At 45.2% G+C, this 12,176-nt stretch overlaps 1 protein-coding gene across 9 annotated transcripts in view; it reads left to right on the top strand.

Moving 5' to 3' along the window:
* CASZ1 (castor zinc finger 1) overlaps positions 1–12,176 on the top strand; it is a 220,049-nt gene that overhangs the window by 112,408 nt on the left and 95,465 nt on the right. For all 9 annotated transcript variants that reach the window (XM_085609857.1, XM_085609856.1, XM_085609853.1 and 6 more), the window contains exon 3: positions 10,305–11,118. In XM_085609857.1, coding sequence (XP_085465983.1) covers positions 10,305–11,118 — 814 coding nt within the window. The remainder of the gene's footprint in view (positions 1–10,304; positions 11,119–12,176) is intronic.

Below are 12,176 nucleotides of genomic sequence, written 5' to 3'. Positions count from 1 at the left end.
TCAGCCCCGAGCGATGAGCGCTCTTAGCCGCCTCCAGGCTGGAGGGGCAGTGGATGAAAGGTCCGAGAGGGGGCAGAGTACCAAGTACACGTCCAAAGGAGCCAGGTGCCCCACAGAACTCCTCGTCATTATGTTTTGGGGAGATTCGCGTGCTTTTAAGAATATCCACCAAAACCCAGGAGAAGAATCCAAACTGTAACTTAGCAGGGTTGACTTTTGTAGCCAATGATTTCATTTTGTAACTACTCGGAGGGAATCTACAGTTGTTAGTGTGAAAGCTCTGGAAGCTGCTTCGGTCTGTTAACAAAAGATTTTGAATGACTCCTTGTACTTATAAATAATGTCTTTTCAGATGTTAATTTAGGCTCAGTCTTAGAAGGCTGTGCGCGCTTTTCTTGTATTTGACAGAAAGCTCCTCTCCTGCATTGTACAGACTGTATCTCCTTTCCAAATCACTTGCGACTTAAACCTGTCCAAGGAGAGGGGAACCATGTGACTGCTTAAGGCTATATAGGCTGTAATGCCCCTGAATGAGAGCCGCTTATATTCATTGCACCTGATTTATGTCAAATCGTATGCATTTTAAACTTTGAGAGAAGTGGAGATAAGTGAGTTTTGCCATTTAACGTAGATGAAAAGTACACCTTTCCCAGCTTCATTAAAAAAGAGCAGTTCAACGCAAACAATTCTGGGACAAGAATGTTCGATACTAAATGTCTCGAAAAGTTGGACATATGGTGGCTCAGGTTCACATTGTGCCATGCATTTGGCATACGGTGGGATGCCCGTATGATGTTCCAACAGATGACTTCAGCTTCCCTTCTGAAAAAACTAGCTCCGTTCAAAGCCAGTGGATTTAGGCTGAATGCTGAATGTTCTTACCATGTTGTTTAGCAATGGTTTACTTCTCAGTAAATATATACTTGAAGCACTCAACTCTGTAAAACCAGAGATAGACACAACAACGGCCACGGGCAACTCGTCCCAAAAGACCATATGTTCCCAAAATAGAATTTCAGCAGACCTGCAGTGATCATCCTGCCTAAAAGTTGAAACTCTTACTGATAGCAGAATTATACACCATAGTCTCATCAACCTACAATAGGGTTGGGGGGAGGGGGTAGTAGGGAGTACTACAGGCTTTCCCAGAGGCCTCAAACAGAGGCAAGACGGAACTCAAACCCTCTACATGAGTGTAACCTTCCCTCCACACACCACATGTCAGCAGGGATAGAGATATCTCTATTTCTGGTTGCAATGGCCAGATGTACAATGGAAATGCTTCAAAGTAGGCGTATATCACTATTCATCTTGGCTGCTCAACGTCAGCTCGAGCTTTACTCCCAAGTAGTTATTTCTAGCTGCTGATTCACAACATCATTTGGCTACCCTCCAAACTCAGCAACGCTATAAAGGTGGTTGGACATAAAAACAAATGCCCCTAGTTATGAAAAAGGAAACTGGGGATTTCAGATCAATGTAGCATTTGCCACGGATGAATAAATGTAGCATTGTTGTAATTGTAGAAGTTAAGGATGGTAACATTGTAATCCATCTTGACAAACATCCATAAATGGGTGCTCTGTAGATTTCTATAGAATGTAAATGGTACATACTTCTTTATTCATTGGAAGCTTGAAAGATTTCTATGAGTCAGAGTCAATAGGAAGCATTTTGAAATCAAGTTACTTCTATTTCAATCCTGCCTTTTTGCTCTGCAAGTAAATTCTAGCATGCTGTTTAATCAGGGGGAGCAAAGTGGCTCATATGTTACTTCAGACGCTGTTTTCTAAGATATAATGGACCGCTGTCCTTCAGGAGAGGGGCACAAACCCCAACAGTCCTATTGACCAACGCTCACTTTTTACACGTCTGAACTTTACTTGTAAGTCCACGTCTTCCCCAGACATGGCCTGGAGTTGTAGGAAACAGTTGGCATGCAGTTGCCCGGACAACTTTGAAGCATCCTTTGAGCCTCATCTAAGGTACCTTCAGCTCACTATTCAATTGTCGATCGTATGTTGATCTATAAATGATCCATCCTAACTGCAGTTAGTGAGCATATTGGAGAATAATAAGTTAGCGACCTTTACCATAGATATATTCTTTGCTCTCCACTTGCGCAATAAAATCTCGTTCTGAGCCGAAATGACAGAAAAGACATCTAAACTGAAGATTGTGTCATAGTGCATTGTGAATTCCGAGATGACATAGGGATGAGTCATTGTGATCACACATGAAGCCAACACCCAAATAGAAAAACTTCGATGTAACCAACTTGCAATTTTCCGAGCCTGGCAGTGCTTAGCAGAATTATGCACCGCATATGAAGCTTCAGTAGACCCATACTGCCAACTCATGCTTACAGGTAAGAAAGATTTTCCTTATCCAGCATTGGTATCTTTCAGTCATTCACATCCAACACCAAGGCAGGCCAGTAATCACTAAATATGCTTTAGAAAATCTAATGCAGAGTGACTTTCATAGCTTATATGCCATTATTAGTGCACTAAGAGGGGGTATAAAATTATATAAATTAGCGGCAGAACAGTACATTGCCATGTGTATTTAACGTCCAAGATCCTTTCCTTTTATTTAGCCGTATTCAAACAAGTATGTGAATGTGTAATATATAGGAATGTGGAGAACCAGTATTACAGGTAAATAATAAATTCATCTGCCAAAGAGTTTACAGATGTACACCCTGACAGAAGAATGGCAGCATGGCTGACATCTAAGTGGCAGTAGTGACTTTCTGGGCTTTAGCTGACATTCTTGGCCACATTGATGTCTGCTAGTATGTGGACAGCACGCGCTGGGCCGTGGCTGATATGTTCATGGAATTGGTTGACAAGACATGTTAACAGACCTGATAAATTCACACAGTTGATGTCTGCAAGAGGCACCTCAGTGTAAAAACCAACAGAGCATTAACAATTTGATGCATTTGTTTGCAGCAGGTGCCTTGAAAATATCTTGAGATCTCTGAAGCTCCAATTGTGGTGGAAAACACTTTGGGGTAGCTGACTTCCCTTTTCTGCTTTGCTTACTGTAAACTTTAACTTGGATGCAGAAAATTGGGACGTGGGTCGTGGATTCTCTAGAAGGTAGATAGGTTGCCATAGTCCCGGACAAAAGTCTTTATGGCAGTGGGAAGGAATTAGCAGCCGCCCTGCATAGACCCTAAAGTTCATATTGTTAACCCCATAGTTCATCCTCTTTCAGTGTCCTCCATATATAGCCCACTGTTTGAGGTTAGTCCAAGCCATTTCTGGTTCTTGACAATAGGGACACGATAGATACTTCATTGTGCAAAGGCATACCTCGCTTATTCACATCCCCAGGCACCCTGTACTTGGCAAGACATGACAGAAGCCTGAGCCATCCTGTTGCCAGCTCCCATATGGGGATAGGTTTGCGCTCCAGCCATAAATATCTACAATAGGCATCCACTAGAGCTGCTCACCTTGAGGCACCAAGGGATCTACCAGCGCAGAGTAATCTGGGCCACTCTGGGAATAATCAGAACAGCTTGAGCCATTCAGAGATCTAGCAGAGTCAGTCAGCCTTTCCCACACAGGAAAGGTCCAGAGACAGACATTGTGAACTACAACTCAACTAGAGCAGCCACACACTCATGGATCTACCAGGACCGTATAACCTTACTACACGGGGCTTTAGATAGAAAATGGCCACTTTTTTCCCTGCTGCTTGTGAATGGCACATGGCTGTTCCTAAATCCAAAGGCACACTTATTTGTAATTATTTTACAGATGCCTTCTCTTTTCAAATATTAAGGCCAGGAGCCAAAGCCTTGTGCCGTTCACCATCAGCAAGAATAAGCTGATGGATTTCTCTTGTTTTTCTTTGTAACCGTTGTGCTTGTGCGTAGGGATGAGCATGGCAAATACTTTATAATGTCAAGTACAGGAAAAAGGAGTATGAAACAGAATAAACATTTTGCTTTTGTTGCTCCATATAGAACTGTACCAGGTAAAGTTAGTCTGATCCACCCAGGGAACAGACTGAACCATTAAGGAATGTCACGGTAGACCAACCTCAGCTAGCCACGGTCCTACCAGAGATGGACAACCTGACGCTCAGAAGAATCTGTGATCTAAAATAGATTGAGCTACCGAGGCAGCCACAAGAACAGGACAGCTTGGCCCACCCTGTGATCTAGTAGGAAGGGAAATCCTGAGCCAATCAGATAACTTAAGGCACCCAGACATGTATGTAAGCAACATAACCTAAGCCATCAAGCAAGACCTTTCACTGTGCTGAACAGTTGGAGCCACCTAAGATGCGCTGGATACAGAGACTCTGGGCCCTCAAGGATCATCTAGGCCAGGACAGCCTGTGCCAATCAAAAATCTACCAAAATCAAACAGCTTTGTCCATTCAGGAATCTACCTGTGAAGGTCAGTCTGAGCCACCAACTGCGGTACTACAGTATGCCAGCCAAAGCCTCACCGGGATGTTCTGAGTGCAATATAGTTTAGGGGATCTACTGCAGAGATGTCTTGTAATCTGTGGGAAATCCTGTGATGCCCATCTTTAACCACACTGGGATATTGGAGCTACTGTGGTTACCAGTTCTAAAAGCGAGCACCCATCAACTTTGAAACAGAATTAATCAGAGTGCAGAGGGACTTTCTTTTTATGTCATCTATGTAAGTTATGCACCTTGAGATACCAATGGTCATATGGTAGATCAAGACAGCCATGGTCACCTGGAAATATACTGAAGTTGATGACGATGTAAAGGACCTTATGCTTTTGGAAAATACAGTGTGTGGCAACTGACTTAGGAATGCCATGGTAGGAAGGGGTTACCGGGCTAAGATTGTGTAAATCAAAGCCATTTACTACTGGTGTCCTGGGGCTGAACCCTACAAATTTTTTTTTTTGGGGGGGGATTTTTTTTTTGTTTGAATATCTTTTATGAGTACATTTTCCTGCATAATTTCCTGTTACAGCATGGTTATTATCTAGCATCAACAAGCAACACTTTCCATATAACATTACTTGGTCTGTGGGGCTGAACCCTACTAATGGGCTCAAAACTGAGCACCAAGCACCCCTATAGCACTTGACACTCAGGCCACCGAAGCTAAGAAGCTCATGGCTTACTCTGCAAGTTGATGTGGGATTAGAGTCAGAACTCCATTAACTAACTCAAGTCAATAATGGAATATCCGGCTGCGCAAGTACTTTACTAAATCACATACGATGGAATTCTGTGAATAAATGATCCAGAAGCAATAAATCAAAAAGGTGACAAGTAACACTACTCTTCAATGATTAGGAGAGGTAGCCACAGCTGCTTCCGTTGGGCAACCTTGTGTGAAACGTCTGTGCCACAATCTCCCCTTTTTGCTAGGGCTACCTGCACTAGTTTGTGTGGGGCTTAGACTTCCTTGGAGGGTGACCATCTTTGCAGGTGGCCCATTTCAGCAATTTCCACTTTTGTGGTGATTTAGGCCTTCCTCCCCCATGTTCATGGTGCAGGCTGTGCCTTTTGTAGGTTGGGCGTCGAGGTGGGACCAAACAGCTAACAAGTTGTGTTCCACAAGGCCCCTGTTGTTCAGTGAGCAGGAATCTCACTTTGGCTTGGCAAGCTGGTATGCAGATGACGTTTAGCACCCCACCTTTTCCGAGTGCTTGTCTTAGGTGAGCAAAGGAAGTATCAGCTCCACTTGAGGAGGCAACAGTGGGGAAATAAATGCTCGTGCCTTGGTGTATCTTGCAGCGTGGGAGACTTCCTCGGGGCCAGCCACAAAACAACCAAACAGTGATGTACCCACCCCCGGTGACTACTTGGCTCCCTCTGGAACTTTGGATTGTCCCTTATTTAGTCCCCAGACTGCAGTTCAGTTTGTGCCAACACCTCACAGTGCTCAGATGTCGCTGGGGATCTTAGACAGACTTGAGTTCCCAAGTACCCTCCCATCTACTGAGGTGCACCACCTGGTCATGCTCTGGTTAAACCCTTAGGAGCTCCCTGGCTTCACCCTGCCATAGTGGTGTAGATCCTTCCCCATCCCTAGTACACAGAAGATATCTTTGGCTAGTCCCAAACTCAGTTCGTACACGAGCCCCCTTCTGAACATTGTCTCCCTCGTACAAGAAACCTTATATGTTCCCACTGAGCAGCTGGTCAGCTCTCTCCCTCAAAGCAAAGTCGAGGTAGCTTTTCCTGAAATTCCAAAGCAAAGAGCCAAGATTTCTGATTCCAGACCCGGCAAGGAGATTTGGCAGTGTACATCCCAACCCAGTACCCAGAGCGTTTATCATTGCACTGGTGTTGAGACCCTGGAATCGCATAGAAACTTACAGCAAGCGTGCCAAGATTTCTCGGTTTCCCTATCTTTCTATTTTTCTTCCTCATCCTTTCTCCTTTTTTAAACTAGAGTTGCAGACAGTAGATGTATATTTCAGCAGTCAGCTCTGAGACTTAATGGAATGGCAGCACTACCTCAAACCACCCTTGTCCATACAAGCCCTTTGTTACAGGGTGTGAGCAGGAAGGTAGGGTGGACCTGGGAATCTCCAGGCAGGAGAAACTAAAACAGGCGCACAAAAGCAAGGGAGGCTGCCCTACGTAGCCACCTGTTACCCTGTGGGGGCTAGCCCTTAAATATGGATAAAGGGCCTGGAAAGAGCAGAGGAAACTCTAGTTTCCTAGGACCCCTCGGTCTCTTCTCCTTAACATTCCTCGGTCTAACTTACTACAGGAGATCCTTGTAACGTTTAGCGGCGAGCTCTGACATTCACATCTTTCTTTTCCTCTCCATCCATGCTTTATATGCGCCACTTGAATGTAGCAAATACAAACTATATCCCACTGTGGCCAAGGGCAGCTGTGGCACATGCTTCATACATGTGTCCTCTACATATGCCAAACGAAACGCACTTTCAACTTTCATGTCCCGCATGACTGGACGAAGGACCCGGTTGCAGGAGACTGGCAGATCACTTTAAAACGTAGGAGCACCCAGTAGGCACTTCTCCCTAGCATAGGGAGGTAGAAACCCTCCCTTGTCATTATGAATGGTATCACTGCCAGGGGTACACGCTCTCCAAAGCCATGCATGAGACCTTTCTCTGCCACAAAAAATAGTAAATTGGCTCTGTGAGACGAAGTTGGCCTCAGTACGATCAGGTGGTAACTGCCTCAGTAAAGAGAAGTGTGACTGTAGGGTTGTTGGCCTTCCATCAATACTGGGTAAGAGGCGCGACAGGCAGAGTCTCTAGATCTCTCCTCAGGCGAGTGCTGGATCTGGACTGGCATATATGTTACTGCCCCTGCAAAGTATTTTATTGTGAGTGAAGTCATCTCAAGGGTATGGGGGCCTATAAGACTCCGTGCTCGATATGTTCATATTGGCTTTTTAAGCCTATTTGAGTGATGTGCTGAATGGGCGTGCAGGCTTCGGAGAGTGCAGCGTGATAGGCATCATCTTTTCAATTCAAGATCCCAAACATATTTCTGAATCCTCGTTCCGCCTCCCCTTGGTCTCTACTTTCTAGAGAGTGTATATGTCCTATGGTTCCTTCTTCTAAGGGAGTAAACCACTGCCAACGCGTTTTCCTTAACACAACAGGTTCTCCTGCTTCTAAGACTACTTGGGAAAAGTTACAGAGCTCTAAAGGCCGATTCACAAAGATCTGTCTGTGAGTGGGTGTCATTTACTGCTGAATTTCCAGGAATTACTCGAGGCATCAGCAGCATTTGTTGGGGACCGTTTTTTTATCATCAGCATCTGACCCAGAATGAGAGGGAGGCATAAAAAGGAGGGAGAATGAGGAAAAAAATAGGGAAACAGTGACAAAGGGAGAAAGCAGGTACGTCTAAGTGAAATAAAGAGACAGGAAGGATAGGGTGGAAAGAAAGAGCCAAGAGGAGGAATCAATTTAGGCAGCTTTGGTAATCAGCAGTGCAGGCCGGATGCTCCTAGCAAATCCTTTTAGCCCCTGCACTTACAGTTTGACAAATTAAGCACTAAGGTCGTTAGCACTCATAGAACAAATCTCCCAAAGCTATGTGTGTTGCACACATGTGAAAAAGGAGGAATGCTCCTGTGGGGACAAGCACAGACTAACACCGGACCCAGCCTCCAAAGCATATGTTTTTATCTATACCTGCCCCATCTCTCTTAATGAGATGTTAGATATTCACAGCAGACCTTTTGTGAAGGGCAGCAGTGAACTATCTACTGCGCCCATAGTGGAGGTGAATTGGCCTGCAGGAGAACCACCACCTAATCTGCTGACATAGTTTATGTTAAAAGAATTTATAGAGTGCATGTAATAATAATAATATTCCACATTTGTAAAGTGCGAACAATCACCCGTAAGGGTCTCTAGGCGCTGGGGGCCGTCGGGAAGATTAAGCAAGCTATTGCCCAGAGTCACATGGTGCTGGGCTAATCTGCCACCGGTGCCGGGGATCGAACCGTGACCCCCAGATTCCAGAGTCAGTCGCCCTGGCCGCGGCGCCACACCTCACCAAAGGTTTCATTGCTCTAAAAATATGAAAGTCATGAAGATGCAGGAGGGGGAGCAAGAGGTCAAATGAGTCTGACGGTCCAATCACACAAGCAGATTCCTAGCAAGAGAAGGCTTGTTTAAACCAGCCAGGTCTTCAAAGCTTTCGTGAAGCAGGCAGGATCCTGTCTAGAAGAAGATACAGTGGGAGCGACTTCTACTCCGAGGGAGCCAGAGTAGAAAACCTGCACCCGCCACATCCAAGTTTTTAAAATCTCAGAACTCCCAACAGATTCAATGTGGACGATCGTAGAGTCTGTGAATAAGGATATCTAGATAGTATTTTGGACAAAAGTAAAAGGGCTATACCATAAATATCCTTGAATTGTTTTGAATGGTATTCGTTGTTTTTTTGTAGCCTGCGAAGCATTTTCAAAAGAGGGGTGATATGAGTTTTCCTGGGAGCTTTTAAGGTTAGCCTGGCTGCTGAATTTTGTACCATCTGTAGTTTTGCTAAGTCACCTTTGGAGATCACCAGAAAGATAGAGTTGGCATAGTCTAAGCACAAGCCAATAGAGTTGGCATAGTCTAAGCACAAGCCAATTACTGCTGACATGATAGTTGTTAGTGATCAATGTCACCAGCATACGCAGCCCCATTATGCCCGGCCATCTAATTGAATGATCATCCTAGGGATAATGGAGACCAACCATTCTCTCTGGAACAAAAATAAGGTTAGAGTGACAGACAACTTAACCCCTGACCAGGCGCAATCATTGGCAGAGGACTAGCTGTGCCCTAAGCCCGAGGCATTGAGCACTGCATAGGGAAACCCAAGGCAGGTTAGTGATGGAGCTATGACATACACAAGATCCCGTTTTTATGTTGCCTGTGAGTATTGATGCTGTGCTATTGGTGTGAAAGGGTACACCTCCCTGGAACCTTATTACTCGAGCGCTTTCTCTGCGGGCCGATAGTTATCCCTTGTTATGTCTACCTTCTGATGACACGCTGTGAAGGTTCTGCGCACAACCATTGCAGGGGTGGGAAATGATTGCAACATTCCTCCTTCACCTTCAGTAGCGTTTTCAAACACTTCTATCCTCCCATCCACGCAGGCCAATATGCACTTTACTGGCATCTCTGATGCCCACGTGCGCACCGCTTGCATCACTGATGCTGCCACGCACAACACTGGGATGCCACATACGCCACCTGCTTTCTGATGCTATGGTACTGACCTCTGTTATGTACAATGCCTCTTTGCGAACCCCACGCATGTGTCATGCCTATCTGCAGCCCTCTTGTCCATGATGCCAACATTCACACCCTTGGTGCCTATGTTGCTCGCACTCACACCACTGTTATCTGGCTGTTTCTACACCGCACGTTTCTTTTGCTGTTTGCTGCTGTTCACATGCAGACACCTGATGTGTTTGATGCCCCTGCTGTCTGGTGCGTATGTGCCCTCTCCCGGTTGTTCTCTCTTGCACCTTTATCGCCCTCGAAAAGAGGCTTCTCTCATGCCGAATAAAATTACTTTTTCTGTGCATAGGGCAGGCTGCACTCGCAGGAACGGTTATGAAAACTTGGTTTAATGTACTGAAAAGCCATCGGCAAGAACATTTAGGAAATTGATTTTCCTGGCATTGATGAACTCCTTTTATTTTACCCTGGTATTAATTACATTTTTTTTTTTTTTTACAAATTAATTTGAGTCGTAAAACCTAACAAGTGCACTAGGCGCCCGTAGATCACAGTGAGGAAAGAGTAGGCGATTTATTTCTAAATCTGTACCCATTCTCTCACTGCAGCTTCCTCGCTGAACGACTACGCAACCTCCACCATGCACGAGTTCCTGGGAATCTTTGGGTACAGCGACCAGAGCATCAAGGATGAGATCTGCAGGAAGGTGAGCTTCGACAAACTCAACACGCCTACCTCAGAGTGCGGCACAGCCTCCCTCCCCATAGAGGATGCCATCAGCAAGCGGGCAAGGTTCTCCAAGTATGAAGAGTATATCCGGAAACTGAAGGCGGGGGAACAGTTGGGTTGGCCCCCACAGGGAGCTAAGTGTGAGGAGCTGAACTCCAAGCTAGCCCATGCCAGGGACGGCATCATCCATCAGCATTGCAGGACGCCAGGGACAGAGCCCAAGGCTACTATCTTGCCCCTACCCTCCTCAGGCACCGCTCAGATGCAGAGTCTGATGTCACGGGCCTCCAAGTATGACTTCTTTATTCAGAAGCTGAAGACTGGCGAAACCCTCAGGCCACAGAATGGCAATACCTACAAAAAACCTTCCAAGTATGACCTGGAGAACGTCAAATACCTCCACCTATTCAAGCCGGGAGAGGGGGTGCAGGACATGGGCGGTGCCATTGCTTTCAAGACTGGCAAAGTGGGGCGACCTTCGAAATATGACGTGCGCAGCATCCCAAAAATTACCCCAGTGAAAGCGGCTGCAGTGGTTCCTACGCTGACTCCTGCTCCTCTAGTCAGCAGTCCTAGCACACCTCTGGTTACCGCAGAGCAGACAGCCTCGCTGTCATTTAACACCCCAGAGTACCTGAAGTCTGCCTTCTCGAAGACCGACTCCATCACCACCGGAACAGTTTCTACAGTCAAGTAAGACATCCCTTGCTTCCTCCCTGTGCACTTTCCTTGGGATGAGGGAGGGTGAGGGGGAGGTTGAGGGCATGCTCACTCAGCAACCACTCACCAATCTGAAAATCTTCTAATCACATCACCCCAGTTTGATGGTGAGGAGTGGGAGGGGCCCACGAGGCACTTGCCCAGTGCATTACTCGGAATGAAGGTTGGCTGAGAATATTACACTCGGTGTGTGCAGTCCAACTTCACAAAAAAGAAAAGAAGCATCAGTTTTACCATGTATTTAAAAATTACCAGGATTACCATTGGCATATTGACTATATTGCGCATTCTGAGCCCCACTTCAATCTTTGTTTTCTGATAATATTTTCTAACTTGTAGCACTATTTTATGTGAGCAGCTACCATTTTTACTATTACAAAAGTTCAGATTGTGTAGAATTCTGGTTGTGGCTGTTTGCTGGAAACAATATTGAAGTGATTGCCGTTTCAAATACTGGGGTATCCAATCTGAAGATTTCAGAAACTTGTCGTGCTTATTTTTCTTCAAAGAATGTGGAAGTTAAGGAGCTGATTAAAGGTTATTTCACACACTAGGAGCTACAAATCGTAGGAGTCAGATTTGGTAATATTGCTGACAAAGGACACCTTCTTTGTGTAAGTTGTGTGTGCAGGGGTGGTCCCAATATAGAATTAAAGTTTATGGATGCTGTACTGCTCCATAAACAGCAAAGCCAGAAGCAGAAGTGGGTAAGCAAGCTTAATATTTAATAAAGCTAATGCTGTTTAATTCAGTCTGGGTGTTTGAAATTCCTTCTGTAAAGGAGAGAGCATACAATGCAAAGAATTCTATGGGCTTCATATATTACAAAATATGTCAATTGAGTTTGATTATATTAGAAGTCCATTTTTAAGATCAATCACATCATCATTAAGTAGTTCATATGGGCCAGAACGCGTGCCTGCGTGAGACTGTACAATGATAAAAAAAGAAATCCATTGATGTCCAGTGGATCCCTTAGTCATGGAATTTATTGTACCTAATGGAAGGCAAGCGATACCCACTTACGTTTT

The sequence above is a fragment of the Triturus cristatus genome, chromosome 1_2 (genome assembly GCF_964204655.1).
Source record: "Triturus cristatus chromosome 1_2, aTriCri1.1, whole genome shotgun sequence".
NCBI lineage: Eukaryota > Metazoa > Chordata > Amphibia > Caudata > Salamandridae > Triturus > Triturus cristatus.
Note: the sequence above shows the minus strand (reverse complement) of the source record. Positions and strands in the feature narration are given on the sequence as shown.